Genomic DNA, 21,621 nt, shown 5'->3' on the forward strand with positions numbered 1-21,621 from the left:
GTGAGCCTTTTTTCTTGTATTCATCACCCATTGGTACTTCTGAGAAGTGTCTGTTCCCGATCATTTGCCCATTTATTGATTACTTGTTCTTCTGTTAATAGTTTTGGGTTCTTTATATATTCAGGATATTAATCCTATGATATTGCCTTGAACTATGCTCAAAATGGGAGTAAAATGCATGCAAGTATATAGACCCAAATTCACAAAATGAGATCACATTGAGTTATAGATGTTCAAACCTTTTGACCCAAATTCCCTATTTTCTAAATAGCCACTGAAAAACAAAAATTTACGTAAACATTATAAAATGGTAATTTTTTAAAGCAAAAAGCTATAAAATACCATATATAGAACAGAATAATTAAATTATGCCCCATTTATACCAAGAACAATTGTTTAAAACCCATGTTTTTGAAGAATACTGTACTGATATGGTAAAATGTTACAGATTATTATTAAATAAAGAGCAGAATATAAAACTGGCACAGAATGGGACCAGGGATTTAGCTCAGTGGTTCTACCACCTGCTGCCTGCCTCACAAGCACAAAGACCCGATTTTGATCCCTGGTACCAAAACCCCCCCGCAAAAAAACCAAACCAAACCTGGCACAGAATGGACCTTTTATTTTTGGAGTTCTGAAGAGTGAGACCAGGCCCTCACACGTTCTAGGGCCCGAGCTATGGCCCTGGTCCTGGACTTCCTTTATTAAAGAATTAAGCAAAATCTTATTTGTAAATATAAGAATATTAGGAATGTTCCTCTTTGTGGTTGAATACTGAATATTTTTAAAGTTTCTCCCAAAAGCCCTTTAATACTTTCCAAAATAAATATATTACTTAAAAAAAATTGTAAATATACCAGATTCTCTTTTTAAAATTAAAATAGGTACAGGATAAAAAGAATCCCCCCCCCCCACCACCACCACCGCCGTTTCCTCCCACCCAGTGGATTCATCCCCTACTGAGTTTAGCAGCTAAGCATGTTGCCAAGTGGTGGGGGTCTGGTCACAGGAGGGAGGTCACTGCAGGTGTGACCCGGAAAGGTTTATCTCCTGACCCAGCTCCTCCCTTCCTGCTTCCTGGCCACCCTGCCATGAGCAGTTTCCCTGTACTACATCCTTCCACTACTCTGTTTCTGCCCTGGAGTCTCCAATCAAGGCCAGAAAATGTGAGCCAAAATAAGCCTCTCCTCCTTTAAGTTGTCAAAGTCCCCATAATGATGAGGAAAGTGACCTCAGACACCCTCTATGATGTGACTACCATTCAACTTCACAATCTGAGCTTAATATCTAAAAAGTGGGAGGAATTAATCACATTATAGATTTAGGAATGTGGCCAAGTCACGGGCAAAGTGTATTTTTTCTTCCTGATGACAAACAGCAAACTATCTTTTGGGCCCAGATGATTCAACAATGACAGAATTTTTCATACACTTAACCTTGGTGAGCAGTGTTCCTAATGCAGCCTCCTTTAGTCTCAGCTCTTAGATAAAATCTTTCCCTTGTTTTTCAAGAGTTAGGAAAGACACAATCACCTAGTTATAAATAAATATAAACAAAGACCTATTTGCATGTATACATTTTTCATCTCTCTAAACAGGGAATAGAGCTAAGGAAAATATGAGAAATATTTTCCTCACAATAATGTACATGGCAAATAATTGTGAATAACTTAATGATGCTAATGACAATGTGCATGTATATTTTGAGTTTGCTTCTATTTCACTATGATGATGAAATTTATTACTTATGATAAAAGGAATAGAGCAGTGTTTATGGGTAAGAAATGCAATCATTCAGCATTTTAGTTAGGAAAAAATGGTAACACTGAAATGCCGTGTGTGAGAAGTCATTACAGTAAAGAAATAAAAGCTGTGAGAATATAAGCACAGATTTTTAAAAAGCCATTTATTTTAAAAAACTGGTTTGTCAAATCACATACACGAGCTGATACACAACTACCAAAGTGGCCCTGTGATAGACACCAGTGGGCGTTCACCACAAAGTACCTGAAAAATACAGCTAAAAAAGGAGTCTGCTGAGTATTTAATTTCGATTCCTACTGGACTCCTCGTTGAATGGCTTTAAATTAGCGAATACAGAGTGAGAGGTAGAGTCCCAAGTGTGATAGCTGATGCCTCAGGGCTCCATTTAAAAACAAAACAAAAACAAAAACCATTTCCCCTCTGCACAAGGGAAGCCTATCCTATTTAATTTTCCTTTGTGAAAACAGAAGCCCAGTTTCTCTTCCCAAATGTTTCAGCATACCTAATTAAAAAGTGTGGTGTGTAATCTAGATATTATTGTGCTTGTCCAGCTGTTTAATTCTCTTCACCTTCTGATTCCGATTCTAGGAGAGAAGAAAGACAGAAGTCAGGTATTTTCCCCCAGACTCATTTTTAAAGTTAAGATCATCAAAGTTTCTAATCACCACTACTCCCAACCCTGTCCCAACCCAGGATGCTTCCACTTTTCACTGGGCAAAGCAGTTACGTCTGAGTGCAGACAGCAAACTCACGGCTTTTGCTGTAAGAGAACTGAACTAAAAAATGTAACAGGCTCATGTAATTTTTGGAGAATGTAACCTCTTTTATTCTTTGCGTCACCTAAAATAAAATTTCATTCTTGTTTAGATTTGCCCTCCTCCATAATTATTCTCTTACTTTTTAAAACACCAGCTACCTGGGAAAGGTGTTTTAGAAATCTATATAGTTCCCTAGCGTGTGAGCCTAAAGTGTTTTCCCCCTCCTACATCTGCTGATCTTCCTCATCATCTTTCATCTGGATGGACAACTGGAGAGTCTTTTCTTTATTTTTTATAAATATCACTGAGAAATTCTGATTGCTTTCATTTCAGAAAGGAGCATTAAGGCAAAGTATTTGATATGGGAGACACATTAAAAACTTCAGTTTTGGGAAAGTAAGAAAAAGAAATCAATGGAGGAGGCAGATAATTGCAAGTATAATGACAAAGTATTTGCTGAATGGCCATCGAAGTTATTAAAGGGAATCTTACCTTCTTCAGCATTCTGTAACCACTCAACAAATTTCTTCATCTGGTCAAGAAAAACACTTTTGCCTTTGGCAACATGTGCTTCCTTATACCATTTCAATATTGCTTCTTCGCTCAGAACATCAGCTGAAATTTCAAGTTAAAGAAAAGATGTCAAAGTTACTACATAAATGTCATGTTTAAGAACAACTTTAGGTCTAATAGCTTAAAAAACCACAATGTCTTTCAATGTTAAAAGCTCCATTGGAAAAGAAATCCACACCTGAAATGTACTGGGAGAATCCAAGTTCATTTCTAAGCAAGACAGTGCTATATTTTAACAGGTGAAGAAATGTTTTAGTTATGACGTGTAACTCATCAGGTACCGTACTGAACAGGGAAATAATTTCTGACCAGAAGGAGCCTGTGCTGGAGCTAACTGGGTAGCAAACAAATGGCTCCTACTAGCTCTGACCCCTCCTGTACCTATAAAAACATTTCTGTCCGTGTCTTACTCAGATTTGCGGGACTTGCTTTTCTCCCCTGTCCTTTGTTCTCAGTAGGGTTTCTTTGTTCTGCCTTCCCACTATATGCAAATAAGACAGAACTTAGTGCACTGTGAACCTGCTATGTGTAAAATTCTGTAACCAATAAGCTTGCTGGCTCCATATGTAAATGAAGGACTGGAACTTGAAAACCTGCCCCTTCCCTAAGTGTATAACAGCCCAGCTCTGGCTCAGTGGGGCAGTCAGTCTTTTTGCAGAGAAATCCCAGACTGACCCAGTGGCGTTAAAAATAAAGCTGTACACTCTGCCTCCAAAACTTCTGGGTGTGTCTTCCATTCTCCCGGACTACCTACATTGAGCTGCTACACTAGAGCTGCATATACTGGCTGGCACTTTGCCGGTACAGTATAATGTAGGCCTATACATTACTACTGGGACTTGGAAATCCAATTTGCCTTAAGTCAAGGTTATTTTGTAATTTTGCAAATGAATTAGCAATTCCAGTAATTTAGAACACTCAGTGTCTTGCCAAGTTCAACCATTCTTGATGGAATAACCTCAAATGATTGTTCTTTTAAGGGGATTTTCTTTTTGTAGGAAGAAATGACAAAGGGAAATAAACACAGATCGGCTACAATCATGTTGTAATGATTAGCTGTAAAGATGAGTTTGACCACCAGGCATGGTGGTGCACACCTGTAATCCCAGCACTTGGAAGGCTGAGGCAGGAGGATCACTTTGAGTCCGAGAGGCCAGTCTGAACTACATAAGGACATAGGGAGACCCTGTCTAAAAAAAAAAAAAAAAATCCAAAAACAAATCAAAAAGATGAGTGTGACTGACAATCATGACTGCCAACCTGAAGCATAAGAAACACCCAGCAGATTAGTAAAGCAATCTCTGGGTTTCCGGGAGCACGTGGGCGTGACCTTGGGGATACCATCTCATTGCCAGACTCGTGCCTCAGGCACTGCTCTCCCCTCTGCTTCTCAGCTGCCAAGAAGCCAGCACCTCATTCCACCACCTCGCTCTGCTCTGCCACAGTGTTTCTGCCTTGGAGCTGGCCAACCACAGGCACAATCCTCTGAAATCATGAGTGAAAGGAAGCCCTTCTTCATTTAAGTTGAGCACATCAGGCATTTGCTCCCAGTGATGATAAGCTGGCCAGTCTGAGCTTCCTGGCTGTGCTGCAGGGCCAAGACCCATATAACTCAAAGTTCCCTATTTATGTTACCAGTGCACACAAATGCGCCTTTCTACCCTCAAATTACCATCAACTTTTCTACTTAGTGTTAAGAAAAGGAGAATATAAAAAGAACAGTGTACATATTCTTACCAGGGTTCTAATGGGTTGTTTTTGGGATATGAGTGGGAAGGATACAGTAAATAGGTGATATAACAATATAGTAAATGATATAGTGAATGATATAGTAAACATTTACTATGATCCCCAGTGGGGGCTCAACCCATTACAAATGCTGATAAATCCACGCAAAGTTGATAAATCATTCTAATGACATATTAGTGACTAAATATAATCTTGATTTGTAGAAATGATTTAATATTATTTTTCTTTAAAATATCACTAATCTTTTTGTAACAAAACATAAGTATCTCCCTTTTCTTAAAAAAGGACTCTTAAAAGTCTCTTGGATTGAACTGAAGAGACAGAACTGACTACAAATGGACATGATTAGTTTTAGAAAACATGGCTTTTTGGTTGATTTTTATCATCAAATATGCTGTAACACCACAATTTGCAAAGGAAGGAAATCTGCATGTATTTACTTATAAGAACCGCAAGTGCAGGAGCTATAACCAGAGGTCCTGCAGACTGACTCCTTTCCTGCAGTCTTTTGGCTGGTTCTATTTCCAGCTCTCCATTCTCCTCTCTGAACAATGAAAGAAATTTTTAGTAGCCATCAAAGCCCAGTGTTTGGAGAGGGGAGGAACAGGCACTTATGGCTTCAGCAAGTGACTAGTTACTATGTAAGATCACCTTGCAGTGCTATTATTCAAGAACAACAGAGATTTTGTAAGATCCTTTTATACAACTGGCAAACCATCTTTAAGATGTTTGCTATTTAGATCAGTAATTTCTAAACTGTTGTGCTCAAAAGACAATTCTGACTGTGCATGCCTATTCTTGAATTTCTAAACTATATAGAAATACTATTTTACTATTATTATTACAATTATTAAAAACAAAAAAAACAGAACTAAGAGATGTGACAAACATGCAAAAGGAAATTGTACTTTCTCTCCAGGCCTTACTGAGTTGGGGATGATGCAGAGAACATGTGGGAAGCTGTTTCAGCCTGGTTAGCGATATTCTAACCATGTGAGGCTTCTTCCTTCAGAAGCTCTTGGAGCTCAGGCCTGGGTTTTATTGCCCCACAGAGGCTGAAAGAGGCCTTGCATTTACTAAAACATTTGCCTATGAAAAGACACTAAATGATAGGTGCTGAGGTTTACACCTGGCTATCCCAAGAACTTCCTGTGCTCCTACTGGGGCTTGTGAAGGGTGACTGCACGGTGGGGCGCCTCAGCTGAACGCGCTGTTGGGAGGCAGGGTGTTCTCTGAAGAGGGCATTACTGCGGTTGTGACCTGGAAGGGTTCAGTCTCCCTGCTCCCGGCTTTACTCACTGCTTCCCATCTGCCATGGGATGAGTGGCTTCTCCCAACCAAGGCCCTTCCACCAGGCTGCCCAACCATGCGAAGACCAAAGCTTCTAAAACCTAAGCAGAAGTAAACCTCTCCTCTAAGCTGCGGGTGTCAGGCATTTTTCCCAGCGAGGAGAAAGGGACTAAAACAATAGGTTAAAAACCTATCAAATGTGTTGCCACCTTAAACCAGATAAACAGTGCAAGGTTGCATTCCTACAAGCTAGCAACCCAATTTAGTAATATATATTTGCTGGAAGACCAAATTTCTAGCACCAGGGAATTCAGTATAAAAAGGAACCAAAGCAATTACACAGGACAACTTGTAAGGCAAAGCATGAACATCAAAAAGTTTAAGTGGAAATTCAACTTTTATCTAGTGAAAAGTCTAATGAAAAGGAAGAGACTTTTTTTGAGCAATGAAGAAGAGGGACAATTTTTTTCCCCACTATAGCAGAGAGGGGAGAAGGGTTAATTAAACTGGGAGACCACTAAGTATTTGTTCAGATTTTTTGTAAGTGTCTACTGGAAATACAATGAAAGCACAGCAAGAAAAAAAGACATTCTACCTTTGCTCACAGTTCCCCCAGATTACAATATAGGTTTCCCCTTCCCTTCAGGCCAACTCAGCCCTAATGTCTGGTGAAACGACTTCCCATCCCTCGGAATCCTTTCCTTTTCCTTCCAAAACTTCAACTAAGTCAGCTGCCTCTCACCCTCATCCCAGCACTTCACGTCCTCTCTCTGGGGAGGCTGATTTTAGCAACTAACACGCGAACTGTATTTCTTTGCTTTCTTATATATCCTGAGTTTCAGGAAGTTGGGGACTAATTTGTTCACCTCATTTTCAACACCGTAAGACCTGCCATATAGCATATATTCAATACGTGTATAGTGGAGAAATACATTAACTTGACCAGAAAAAAATATATTTCTCAATTTGTAGAGTTTAGATTTAAAATCTAGGTGTTCATGATGATCAAAGAGACAGTGTTGCGTGAGTAGTTTGAGAATTTCTAAGCTTTACAGAGTGTTAGTTATTTCTAAAACTATGTCACTTAGAATTTAGAAAACTCAAACTTATTAGAGATGTCACAAGTCAAAAAAAATTACCCCTAAGAATGAATGCTGGGAGTATCTGCTGAGAATGGCATCACTTTTAAAAACAAGAATAAGAAACTCCTTTTAGAAAAATCTGCACAAGGGGCAGAATTTAAGCTAAGTACTGCAAATAAGGAAACCTGGGATAGATAATAACAGTACTCAAGGAGGTAAATTTTATATATAGACCTTCTTGCTGAAACTGGCATTTACCTTCAGGGGGAAAAATTATTTTGAAAAGTGAATACTGTGATGTTTGAAAGTTAAGTGGATTTACTTTTTCTTCCTACCTTAGAAATACAAAAATCTAGGTTGTAATACAGAAAGTGAACTTTTGCTAAATGACTAATCATCAGTTTATTTCATTGCTCAAAACATCATTTATAGTTTAATTCACTTTCATTGCTACACTTTATATAAGGTTTTCAATTATTTCAACAATGGCAACAAACAGCACTGGAATATAGCAATATGGTTAATCATATCCCCAAATTTGTGTTATTTTCAAGTTCTGGAAATGTTGGAGAAGATGTGTATTTGCATGTAAGAAAGACAGAAATGAAAAAGAAGCAATGTTTTCTGTTATAGTTTTGAAAGCTTGCTTTAAAATAAAATGTTCTTTAAAAGGAATCCACACCACTACATAAAAAGGACACTAATATTTATAAAATGTAAGCATGTACATGGAAATAAGTATAATCTTGAACGTGGTGCTATAGCTCTGGAATCTGTTGCTTTGCAAACTCAATACCCTTCAGACCATGGTCCTGGTTCAGTCAAAGCACCCCCTAAAGCTTAAATGCAAATTCCCAGGTCCAACCATAGACTCCCTAAGTCAGAATCTGCGAAATTTGCGTTTTAACAAGTTCTCCAGGTGATTCTGATATACACCAGAGTTGAAAAAAAGTGCTTTAAAATTCACTTTTATCCAGTTTTTTTAGGTGTATAAAGCAGAAAGAGAGCACCCAAATCCTGGTACAAATACCTGCTTTCTGGTATACAAGTGTTTATTGAACAAAGTAATGTCAAAGGAAAAAGTTGGTTAAAAAAAAGAGGTACACGCAGTATAATATACAGCACTCTTAATAATGCCAAGGAACAATCAGTCTTCAGGGACTCCATATTCTCAAGAGAAAACATGTAATTATTTCATTTAGGAAAACAGGCTATGTGTAAAACTTACAAAAAATTATGAAATTATTTAGAACATAATATTTAGTCTTAACATCCCAGTGATATATTTTAAGGATTCTTCTAAAAAAGAAAGATTCTTGATTTCATTTCCAAACATAAGCCGAATAAAATTGATTTTGAGGCTGGATGTGGTGCCTATAATCCCAGTACTCTGGGATGCTGAGGCAGAAAGATGGCAAGTTTGAGCCCAGCTTGGGCAACACAGAAAAATCCTATCTCACAATACAAAATGGAAAAGGAACTGGGGATGTAGCCCCGGGAAGGCCTTGATGCAATCCCCAATACTGACCAAAACAAAGCCTCCCTCTGCGTGTCTCCTTGGCCTGCTCACGCCTGCCACAGACCTTATCTACTTTAACTTTTTAGTAAGTTGATCACCCGGCTAATTAATGAACAGCCTAAGGAGGAGCCAGTGCCTCTTTCTTTGCATTTCCTGGTAACCACTTGCCTTATTTTACAATTTCACATCACTCTTCCTTAGCATTTGGGACTGAAGGACAGAAAATAAAGTAGCCAGTTTTGTTATCTTTCGGTGGTTGTTACAAGGAGTATGATGGGGAAGGATGGTGGCATTAGTGGACAAAATGAGAAATTTGAAGGATTTTAATAGCTTCAATGCCACCTACATGTCACTGGCAATAACAAATGGCTTGTATAATTTTGTGTGAATTTTACGTATTAAGGAAAGGACAAATGAAGGGTTCCTTAAAGAAAGGAAACTGTTCCATAACCTAGTAAATAAACAGTTTGCTTTTCTGTAGTGGAAAAAGTGGATCGCTCTCAAAGCAAATGTAAAGCTGCAGCATAGGCCTATCAGTCTTCAGAATGGAGCCAGCTGTTGTCACGGTGGACAGAATGGCCACTGGCTTGGTGGACCCTGCTTCTCATTCTTGGCTACTGGTACCACACGTGGCGGGCACCATTACCTGCTAGTTTGGTTCTGATGGGTCACTCTGGGATCATCTGGTGTGCCCTAGTTTCAGACACTGGCATCTAGGACTATATGCATTAAGGCTCAATGGTGGTCAACTTCAAATGGGAGTTAGTAGCTATCACATTCTCCTACTGATACAGTAATTGTTGCTGAACACTTGAATTCTCTGCAAAAATAAAACATCGACCAAACACTTGTGAGCGAGATGTGTACGTCTGAAGAATCTGGATGGGCAATCTAAATTCATTGTGAATGATGTTACATGTTTTAAAAAAGCTATTAATTAATAAATGTAAGATTTTTTTATACTCTAAATCCCAAACCTTCACTCAAAATAGACAATTTTCAGAATACATCAAAGGGAATAGATATTTAATTAGTATTACTTTAATTCTTATATATTATGTTGCTTACATTTATAAAAACTACTAATGAGGATTTTATAATGTTCAAAATGTATTTCTTAAGTGTTCTTTTTCTCTCTCATAAAAGTATATCAATGTAGACCAAATACTGCAGGATCGTTTTTTTAATGTAGGTAGAGACAGATCAGTTGAAACCTTTAGCATTCATTTTTAGTGCCAGTTGTCATGACAACCTAAACCTTATAAATGCAATGAAAAGGCAGTAAACGTGAAAACCTAAAAATAGCCATTTCTTTGGAAAATAAAAGAATGACTAAAATGCCAAGTGAAAAGGCTAATTATTTCAGCAATTTTCAAGTCAGCTTTATGGCACCTAAAAGGGTCTGAACACAATATATATATATTATTTTGATAATCTTTGTTATTAAAGCTAATTGTTACAATTCAAAAGCAGACTGAATTATCTCATATAATTACATTCTTTCACCATCCCAAAAACAATAACTAGTTCATCCTCAGTCTTCTGGCAACTTTCACCAGTGAGAAATGCTCAGGACCTAGTCAGAATGGGTCCTGAGGCAACGTATATGGTGCATGGACTCCATGGTATGGGAGCCTCTCTGAGATGTCCACAAATTAGCTGTCCCCTCATAAACAGAACCCTGTGATTGCTACCTAACCCCTGCCCTGCCCTCAAAGGGCTTCAACAAAACAAGAAACAGTTTTGAACAACATGGATTTTATTTTTACCTTTGTAAAAGAGAACCACGATCTTCTGAAAGGCTTTCATGAAGTGGATGTTGTCGTAACAGTACTCCTGGACCTTCTGGAGGAGGATCAGCTCTGACTGGCCTTGGGAGCTGAACACAGCCAGCAGGGGAGCGTATTGCTAGAACAGAAGTGGACAGTAAACCCCGTTACTCTTGTGGGAACTGTGGTGCCAACACTGCTGCGAATGGAAGGTTTGCTTGGAAAACAGTGAGTTCTAGGATCATCATTCTGTGTCCAATCAAGACGAAGTGCTTTTAACCCAGTGGATTCATCTCACAGTATCCACTAAGAGATGAACCATGAAGTTCTCCCTCACTGAAGACAACTGCTGTGCCTCTGTATGGAATGTGCGCTACGTGCTGCCTATTTACCAGGTCAGTGCCCTGGAAGAGCGGGCTTCAACTTCCAGGCAGCCCAGACTCCTCCCTGGCCATCTGTCCCTATTGTTCCCTTTATCTCAAATGTCCCAGGCTTTCTCTCACTGATGTGTAGCCATTATTTTCTTCAAGACCTACTCAGTTCAACACTTATCTCTCCCAGGAGCTTCCCTGAGTAAGGCAGCTGGCACAGGCACAGCTGTCTCTTTCCTTCTCACAAACACCCAGAGTCCTTTTCTATGACCTTGATCTTGACCTTCCAGTTCAAGTGTAAACTCGGGAAGCAAGATCTAAGTCTTACACTTGTAATACAGTTTTATAGTGAGAAAACAATAAAAGCAAAATTGTGTATCAGTGCACAGAAATACACAACTGATGTACAGTAATTAGTTGATTTCTTTGACCACATACTCAACCAAGTCTATTATCAATTTATGGTTTTCTGATAACTTTTTATCACATGAAACAGAAAGAAAACCAATCATTTACATCCTATTTCTCTATAACGTGCACATCATATATGATGAGTCTGTGGATTTTCCTGGAATTATTTTTACTAAAAACTCATTCTGTGATACTTTATATGTTCTTACATCAGGAGCATATCAGACAGCAGCAAATTTGAAAAGGAAAAAAAAAAAAGGCTATGCATTTAGCTTAATTCTGGGAAAATCACAGGTGGAGCCTAATTGTGGTACCCCAGCTTTGTTTACTTTTTGAGACTGGGTCTAAGTTGCCCAGGCTGGCCTTGAATTTGTGGTCCTCCTGCCTCAGCTCCCCATTGCACCCAGCTCTTTCATGCTCGGAAGAAACACAATGGGCCCACAACGGAGACAGTTCCTTAGTAGGCTTTTACCTTCAGGTGCTTAAGAGCTTGTTCCGCAACAAGTTCTTCCTTCTTGTTCCACTCCACAGCATTCATTATACAGGTCCACAGGAGTCCAATCACGGCGGTTTCAGGGAGATCATTCCTCTTCATTTCTTCTTTGACATAAAGCACCACCTGCATTTAACAGAAAGAGGGTTAGAAAGCAAGAGGAGAGTGAGTTACTTGCTGTCTGGTCAGCAAGAGGTTTGAGGAAGGTTTAAGAAATGTTCTGTTTGCTCGCTCCTTCATATTGTCAGATTACAAGAGGAAAGAAAAAGTATAATTTGTCCTTAAAGCAGATTTACCTTTAGCCCAAAAACGAATAGGTTTATATCTGGCTAGCATGGACTAAGAGGACTTTTGTCCTCTTGTTTACATGGTGCAACCCCTTTGGGGTAGTGCAGGGACATGAGCCAGTTTGATTCTCTTGGGTTTCAAGAAGGCAAACAGAGCTGTGAATTTTTACCTCAACTTTAAATTGGGGCGTGGGGTGGTGGTATGAGGATTAAACCCAGGGCCTTCACAATGAGCCACACTCCTACCCCTTTTAAAATTTTAAGACAGATCTTTCTAAGTTGCTAAACTAACCAGACTGGACTCAAATTTGTGATCCTCCTGCCTCAGCCTCCCTGAGTACTGGGATTATAGGTATGTATCAAGATGCCTGGCTGATTCTGAACTTCTTTGATTTGTACAAGTCCATTTTCCACAATTTATTCAATTATTACCTTTGCTGATTCCTATGCCTCATTCTCAGTGAAAAGTTAATTTGTACACAAATTATAAATACAAAGACAAGTTTCTTTACTTGATACTCATTGTCTTAGTTACCTTTTTCATTGTTGGGACAAAATACCCAAGTCCCACAAGTTAAAGGAGAAAAAGTTTATTCTGGCTCACAGTTGGCAGAGGTCTGTCCATAGTGGTCTGGTTCTGAGGCAGAGTGCCATGGCAGAGAGGCAGCACAGAGGAAAAAACAGTTCATAGCTTGGTAGGCAGAAGACAGCAAGCAGCAGCCCACCTTTCCCATTTAACCCATCCAGGCTACCCGCCTTTTGCATCATGCCACCCAGAACTATGCTAATTCCAACCAGTGAACTAATTTAGTACCACACACCCTTAATCCCAGTATCACATGTCCTAGATCCAGCCAGCTCTGAAAAGCCCCACCTATGAGTGCATGAGGCTCTCAGGAGACATCTAGACAGAAGCCATAACACTCTTCAATTCAGAAATACATAGCAGGTTATTTTTGTCCTTTGAATTATGTATAAATGTGTAGATTTACTCTCATTTCTACCAGTAAGGAATACAGGTCTGCCTAGCAATGTATTTCATATTGTATTTATTTAGAATGTTGTTTCCTTTCAAAATAAAATCACAGATTGAGGTTAGGGCCTTAGAAGTGAGTAAAAACCATAATTTATCTTAAGTATTATTTTACAAGTAGCTTAACTTTTGTCTTCCTGTTACGGTTTTTTATCTTTAAAAAAATTTGTGTTTATGAGTACATGTGCACAGTACATAATCTTTTACATTTTGGGGGGCAGTTGGCACATGTACATGACACTTCTTAATTCCTTTTTTCATACCCCTTCCCCATTTCTTGAGTCCCTTTCCTTTTCTTTTGTACTTGTGTGCAGTTCACGTTTACATTCCTTGTATGGAGTTGGTACATGTACATAACACATCCTAATTCCTTTTTTTAGCCCTATGCATCCCTCCCTCCCCTACCTGGCAATCAAACTTGGGACCCTGTGCTTTCAAGGCAAGCAGCAGAACCACCGAGCTAAATCCCTGGCCACTGCATTTCTTAATCTACTCCCCTTTGAGAACACTCTATCTCCCTACTTCCTATTATCTAGATATTATTTTGTTCTTTAGTTTTACTCTGGGTTTCTCATATAAGAGAAACCATGTGGTATTTAAGCTTGTATATCTGATTTATTTCACTTAACATTATGGTCTTGAGGTACATCTGTTTTCCTACAACTGACTCAAGTTTACCTGTATGGCAGAATAGTACTCCACTCCCCAAAGGCTTCCTGTGTTCAGGGACTCTTGGAAGGTGGCTGGATCAGGAGGGTACTATACTATCAGTGGATGCTTCCACTAACGAGTTCAGTAGCTGAGTGTGCTGTTAGGCACTGGGGCCTGGCTGGAGGTTTGGGGCATGACCTGGAAGGGTGTACCTCCCTTCCTGGCTCCTCCCTTCCCTGTGCTTCCCGGCTGTCACAGGAAGCACACCTTTTCCTCCATAGGCCCCCTGCCATCCTGTTTCTGCCTTGGAGCCAGCAACCATGGACTGAAACTGTGAGCTGAAAAAAGCCTCCCCTCCTTTAAGTTATGGGTATTGGGTATTGTGTCTCATTGGTGAGCAAGTGAGTAAGACATTTCCCTTTCCTTTGTGAGGGAAGACACTGCTTTCTTGCCTTCTGGCCTGGATCACAGAACAGCAGAGTGGCTGGGCAATCCCGCTGTCTGAGCTGCCTGGGGGAGCTACAAAAAGGGTGAAATCCTAGCGTCTAAAAGCATCATGATGGGTTTTGGTTTTGCTTCATTTCCCACGAAAAGTCAAGCTTTGGCTTCAAGAAAATTATTGAGTGTATTGCTGACCTCACAGCCATGGGACTTGATTCAATACTTTATGTGCTGATGCTATCAATTTGAAATTTTCCAGCCCTCAACCATGGTAGGAGCCTTGCAGGGCTTAGGGTAGTGACGACAAACCATTTAGAGACGAATACCCAAACTGCAACCCAAAACCCACTTACTTATTGCAAAGTGCCAACACTGCAATTAAACCTGAATACTGAGGTTTTAGTTTAGAAAAAAACTTGTTATCTGATGCTTAGCTGCTGGGGCAACTTGGCTCACAAGCTCTCTGTCAGCACAGGAACCAGGTACTTTGCAATGAACAAAAATACATGTAAGGTAAGGAAAGCTTGTGCTACATGACCTATGTACATAATTCCTTTCATTTCTTTTTCCCCATTACTGGGGATTACACCCAGGCCTCGAGGGTGCTGCTCAGTGCTCTACCACCGTGCTACACCCTAGCCTTCGTTTGTGGCTGCCAGGTCTCCCACCTCCTTGATCGGGCATTCCTGCGACAGCCGCTCTTGGAGCTCCTTCTGCAGCTCCTTCCTGGTGCCCAGGGACTGCTGGATGCGGAGGAAATCCGAGAGCTCCTTGAGCCCCGCATCAGTGAAGTACTTAGCAAAATGATCCACACTCTGCCTGTTAACGGGGAAGAGCTCCTGGAAGAGCGAGGGAAGAGGCTGTTACACAAGAAGCTATTCAAATTTCAGAAAGCATAAAGGGCAAAATTTTCATATCATAATACCACTGAAGATATATTTGGAAGAGAAGAAACAAGGACTGGTTTGCAAAACAAATCTCTAGGATATTTATTGCACCAAGCAACTTCTAAAGTGAAGCAGTTTTTCAAAGAGAGAATGTTAAGCTACTTGGATAAATTAGCTTCACTCATCTTGAGCTCTTCGTCCTTCTATTCCTTTCCTTTAATCAATGGGAGCATGTGTGAACACAGAACTAACGTTGCTGAATTATATACAAGTAAGATACTTTTAAATAATAGTTGAGTTGTTTTAAATTAAGAAAAACTGAAATCATTACATATCTGCAGTTTTCTTAACTACAAGCTGACAAGAGTCAATTAATGCTGAAATGACTGGATAATATTAGAAAACAACACTATTGTTCTCTTAAGGACTTTTATTGTCATTTTGAGAAAATGCTGCTATTATTCTAAAATACTAGCTCAGGAGCAACAGAGAATTTTGTCATTATCTATTAATGATGGTGGTTCTCAAACTCATAGTGAGTACCAATTCTTCATAATTTGGATGTAATTATTTTTTTTTCAAAAAAGAGCAATATACCATAGCTGCTTTCACATTTTCACCTCATTTCATTTTACCCTGCCAGCTTGGAAGAATCTCAGAAACATTTAGTCATGATCTAATCTTGTATGAGCTCAACACCCAACTATGAAATTAAGACAATTTTCAAAGTTCTCAATTTTCAAATAGCTAAAAAAGACTCAAACTTTATATTGGTTAGATTTGCATGTATATAGCCAAAGGCTATGCAGCTCCCATATAAGACTCAGTGGAGAGATCTGTAATGGGTTTGCCACCAAGTATAGGAACACTGCCAGAGGGCTTCTTTGCCAGGACTTAAATTACATATTCCCTATATTATCGTCCTATAATTGTCCTCGAGGCATGTGTTTCAAAATGTCAGAACAGAGTTGGTGGGAACAGCTATCAAATACAGTACACATTTATATTAAAGCAAATATTTCACAGCACACTGGAATTTTGTCACTAATATTTTCACTATCACTCAAGAGCTTCCAAATAAAGGGGAAGGAATGAATTTAATTTCATGGAGTTTCTTCTATGAATCAAAAAGACTTGGTACTTTCTACATAATAACTATATAAAGTAGAAATTTTTCTACATGATAAGCTCAGCCTCAGTAAAGTTTAGCTGCTTGACCCAGTTTATATATCTAGAAATATTTAAGGACAGAGCAACTGGCAGCAGAGGCAATGCTTATTTCACTCCTCAGTCTGGAGCTCCATATTCTGTTCAGAAGAGTGTGACTGCAAAGCGTGATCTAAAGTTAGGCTCAGTGCAATATGCTGTCTGACATATTACTCATAGTTTATGAAGTACACCCAAAGTCCTTATGAATGCTATGTAATATCCTGAAAATTATTATTCAGATTAAACTGAGGCAAAGCCAGTCTCAATCAGACTGTGTCATTCTGTGGCTTGGAACATGGTTTGTATTTGTTGGAAAAACCTATTTTGTTTTCAGTTGTTTGTTTTGTTTTGTTTTGAAGTACTAGGCACTGAACCCAAGGCCTCACCTATGCTAGGTAAGCATTCTACCACTGAGCCACATCCCCAGCCCTTTAAAAAATTTTATTTTGAGACAGGGTTTCACTAAGTTGCTCGGGATGGCTTTGAACTTGTGATCCTCCTTCCTCAGCTTCTTGAGGAGCTGGGATTACAGGAGTGCACCAGCACACCTGGCAACAAAAAAACCTTACTTTGGTATAAAGCTCTGTCCTTTCATCTCTAGATTAAGGTCTCTCTGCTGTTGCCCTTGTTCCTGACAGTTCCAACAGTGACAACCACAGTGACTAAGAATCTAAAGCACATTATACACACATTTTGCAAAGAGTATTTCAAAAGCTTCCATGTCACTTGCAGTAAAGTCAGTGCCCAGATGACATGGGCTAGGTCCTTCTCTGAGCTGATCTACTCTTTGCTGCTGTCTTAAGGCCCACATGTTTTCTTTCTTTTTATACTTCACACTCCCTCACCTTTTTTAAGTCTTAGCACAAACGTTGCTTTATCACACAGGTCTTCCCTGGTCCTGGCAAACTGCTTCCCATATTCATATACATGCTTTAGCTTTTCCCAACATCATTTTTGCCATCATTTATGATGATACACATTTCACTTGCCTATTTAGTTCACTGCTCAGTCTCCTGGAGTAGAATGTTTGCCCCTGAGGGAGTGTGCTTGTTTGCTTCCTGTCAGTATCCCTAATTCCCAGAAATATTCAAGCAAAATATACCTGAAATTTACTTATTAAATAAATAAAGGACAACAGCAACTTCTTCAATTTCTTAATCACTCGTTGCTCCCTTTTTTAGTAATGGGGGAGCTTTTTCCATTCTCACTTCTTTCCAAACTGTGAATTTTTCTTCTATGCTACATTAGTAGATTGCTAAGATCTGATAATATGCTACTTTTCTAAAATGTAGTAGCTCACAGTTAAAGAGAATTTTACTGTATGTCTCCATGAACAAATATTTCCTCCTTAAGGATGGAACTGAGGCCCTAGTTCCTCATGCATGCACTCAGTCGGCTCACATCTGCAGGCAGTCCAGGACCTGACCTCACCCAGCTGGTAGAACCACCACATATGCATCTCATCCCCCAAATACGTGACCATGCAGATAACCCTGCTGCTGTTTATCTGCAAGGAGGCAGTGGGTTGAATTTTCCCACTCTATTGCCAGGCTGGCCAGTGACTTCCTTTGGCATACAAAGAGGGGTGGATTTGGACGCACTTGAGAGGCTCAGGTCAGTCTCTGTGTTCCTGTCCACTGCCATGAGCACAGAATGCCCCAGATGGGAGCTGCTCCTTCTGTCTGAGCCCTAGAATGAAGACATATGGAACCCAGCTGGGCCTAACCAAGATGCAGCTAACCCACGGGCAACTCAGGCTAGCAGACAAGAAATATGTTTGGTTTATTTATTCATTTTTCATAACCTTTGCTTCTATTTATAAGGATCTGTCCTAAATCTTCCAGAAAGTGGGCTCTAGGAGGGCAGGGAAATTTGCTTTCTTTTTTGGTGGTGCTGGGGATTTAAACCCAGGACCTCACACACGCCAATCGAGAGCTCTACCACTGAGCCGCATCCCTGGGGACTCTTCCTATTCTGTACCAGCATCACAAGTTCTAGGATCATGCCTGGCACACAGCATGCACTCAATATGCTAAATGAAAATTATTACTGCTAGCAGAAATCAATTAAAATCTAGGCTACAGGTTTCTTCTTTATCACGATGTAAAGACAAACCTCAAGAGACAAAGGAATTTTAAAATGATAGAAAGTACAACTATTTATACTGACAATTATTTTCAGGTTCTCTTGAGAAAAAGAGTTTTAGAACTACTAGCTGGATCAGCGCCCTTCCACACATACTACAAGGCAAAAGCAGACAACAGACTGGTGAAGAGAATATGGCAGGGGTGTCTTAATTTTAGACTCTTAGAATTGCAAAAGCAGCTCCACTGGGAGAAACACTTATTATCTGCACAGCCGATGTTTCTAGTAGAAATTGCAGGGTGCAGGCAGAAAGTATAAAAACAAAAAAATAATTTTCTTAACTTTCTTCAAAAACTACAAAGATGGAAAAATAAAAATATAATTAAGCACTTGTGATCATGAAAGTTTCAAATTAACTACGATTAATTTGTTTGCTTTCTTCAGTACCCTATTTTCAATCTTGTTTAAACTCAGATTTTATCAACAAACTATTTAACACGTTTGAGATCAGTGTAGTCTCACTCCTGCCCAAGACATTACAAGTATCTCACTTTGAGGGACTGACAGAATTTCTCCCCTCTCAAGTGCTGGGAATCACACCCAAGGCCTTGCATATGATAGGGAATTTAACAAAATCACATTAAAGCACCGATTTCCATACAGTTATTGGTTACCAAAGAAAGTTTAAATCCTGATAAAATGTTAGCATCTTATAGAAACTAACTTTCAGATCTGAAAGTCTTTCCATTCCTCGTGGTCCCTTAAATTTTTCAGGTTGTTTATTTACCAAAGATGGAAATGAAATTAGTTTCTTTTGACCAATTATATAAAATTAAAAGAAATGCATTCCCATTTCAGCACCAGCTCAGGCTTCTGAGTCGTCTATTACACTACAGGAATTGCCAAAGCCCTTGCAGGAGCATCGTGCTCACAACCATTCCCCCCTCTTTCTTTTTTTTAACATGAAAACACTTACAAGCAGCCTCTTGTCCAAGTTGGCTTTTCTCAAGGATGAGGTAACAGAGTTGGCATCTTTTTCTGCCATCCAGGCTTTAAAAAGCTTGACAGCAAATGAGGCTGCAATGCCTGTTTAAAAAAAAGAAGAAAATATCATTCTTTGAAGAAATAAAACCACTTGGCAACGTTTCTTACTAGGTTTCCTAAAATGGGTAAATAACTAAAAGACTTGATTTGATACAAAGGGAAAACAGATAGACCTGTAGGCATAGTTTTTTTCTGTTCATTACTACAAACAACATCTCACGAGAAAGAAAAAAAATAAAATACTTTTCAAAGCATACTTCCTGATTCCAAGTTGGTAGACTTTAATTATTTATGTGTTTATTTTCACTTGGTCAAAAACCTATTTGAAGCTCAGGGTCTTCAGTCCTCTGTCACCCTGTGGTTCACAAGTATTTCATGTTTGTGATGGTGATCATCCCTATTGGCTTTCTGAGCAGCACCATGGCAGGCTGCAAGACTAAACGCCTAGTAGAAGGCAGAAAAAAAGGAACCAAGAAATCAGTTGATCTGTCTTCTAAGAAACCTTAGTATAATGGGAAAGCACTCACTATTTTCAATATAAGAATTATTGGAAAATGCTAGGCATGGAAGTCAAGGAACCAAAATGGCATCTGATGGCCTCAAAGGCCCTGTATTTGAAATGAACCTTGCTGATGTGAAGAACAATGGGGGTGAGTTTAGAAAATTCATGCTAATTACTGTGGATATTCAAGGCAAAACCTGCTTGACTTACATCCATGGCATGCATCTTAGCCATGACAAAATGTGTCCAATGTTTAAATAAAAAAAAAAAAGCAGACCATGATTGAAATTCATCTTGATATCAAGACTACTAATGGTTATTTGCTTTTTTGTTCTGTGTTGGTTTTACTAAAAAGTAACTGCAACTATCAGATATGGGAGAATTCTTATGCTTAGCATCAACAGGTCCATCAAATCCAGAAGATGATGGAAATCACAACTCAAGAGGTACAGACAAGTGGCTTGAAAGAAGTGGTCTTGGGAGCCGGGGATTTAGCTCAATGGTTCCACTGCCTGCCTCGCAAGTGAAAGGTCCCGAGTTTAATTCCTGGTACCAAAAAAAAAAGAAGTGGTCTTGGCTTCCAGACAGCATTGGCAAAGACACAGAAGCCCTATTTGTGAAAACAAGCAAACAAAGCAAACAGCACAATAAAAACCATAGGACACAAAACTGCAATGTCAACAGATGGCAACTAGTTTGGTGATAAGAGAGAGCAGTAAAAGATTAATAGTAGCTGACAGTATAACTACGGCTGCACATGCATCTTCATTTTATGTTTCTTTTTTAGAAAAAAGTATTTTAACATATTTATGAGTTACACTATAAACAGGCTGCTTCAAAATAAACACTTTTTAAAATCTTTTCCCTGGAGATTGAACCTAGAGCCTTCACACTAAACTACATACCCAGCCCTTTTAAAAATTCCTCAGTAAGTCACTAAGTTATCTAGGTGGAACTCAAACTTGTAATCCTCCAGTCTGACTCTTCCCGAAGTGCTGAGATTACAGGGATATCAATGTGCTTGGGTTTTGTGAGTTTTTCTAAGAAGTATTTATGCTAATTGGAAACCACTGAATCACATACCCACATTTAATTATGACTTATTTCAAAATATAAATAATCAGAAAACTAATAGATGGCTCTTCTGTCAGCACTTCAAATTTCTAAATTTACATTTCATTTATTGAAGAGTTATGGAGTACTTGAAATATTTAACTGATTTTCCTGAATTGAAGTTTTCACCTAATAATGGTTGGCTAAGCAGCCTTTATTCTCCGTAACAGAAAACTCCCATTTTGTCCAGGCCAGGTGGCTTCTGATTGGTCCAAGTCCTGGCAACACCTTCTTAGGCACAAATTAGTGTGAAGACCTCAGGCTAATCTCATTTGCCCACACCATCCCTTTGGTAATTGCTATTGGGCCAGCACTGGTCATGTGGCCTATGTCAGCCAATTAACATCTTTATATGCCAATTTCACGCAAGTCTTCCAGGTACTTGCAGATGAAAGCATTCAATCCATTTATCATTTACACTGACACAAACTCTGCCTGATTTTTTTTTCAAATGAATAAACAGAGGAACTAAGTTAAAATAAAATTATGGCTAGGACAATAAAAGATCTACTTTAAGCCAGAGAATTTTAAGATAACAACTTACTACATGGATTTATAGTGTTATTAGTTAATAAATCAGTATTAAAA

At 39.1% G+C, this 21,621-nt stretch overlaps 1 protein-coding gene across 3 annotated transcripts in view; it reads right to left on the minus strand.

The window, feature by feature from the left end:
* Positions 1–1,891: 1,891 nt before the first annotated feature.
* Bzw2 (basic leucine zipper and W2 domains 2) overlaps positions 1,892–21,621 on the minus strand; it is a 56,239-nt gene continuing 36,509 nt past the window's right edge. For all 3 annotated transcript variants that reach the window (XM_004839596.4, XM_004839597.4, XM_021254155.2), the window contains 6 exons: positions 19,351–19,460; positions 14,862–15,032; positions 11,761–11,907; positions 10,507–10,645; positions 3,017–3,139; positions 1,892–2,350 (listed from right to left, as the gene is read on the minus strand). In XM_004839596.4, coding sequence (XP_004839653.1) covers positions 2,322–2,350; positions 3,017–3,139; positions 10,507–10,645; positions 11,761–11,907; positions 14,862–15,032; positions 19,351–19,460 — 719 coding nt within the window. In that variant the 3' untranslated portion in view covers positions 1,892–2,321. The remainder of the gene's footprint in view (positions 2,351–3,016; positions 3,140–10,506; positions 10,646–11,760; positions 11,908–14,861; positions 15,033–19,350; positions 19,461–21,621) is intronic.

The sequence above is a fragment of the Heterocephalus glaber genome, unplaced genomic scaffold (genome assembly GCF_053883595.1).
Source record: "Heterocephalus glaber isolate CG9 unplaced genomic scaffold, H.glaber_assembly_v1.0 deba00000676, whole genome shotgun sequence".
Taxonomy (NCBI): domain Eukaryota; kingdom Metazoa; phylum Chordata; class Mammalia; order Rodentia; family Bathyergidae; genus Heterocephalus; species Heterocephalus glaber.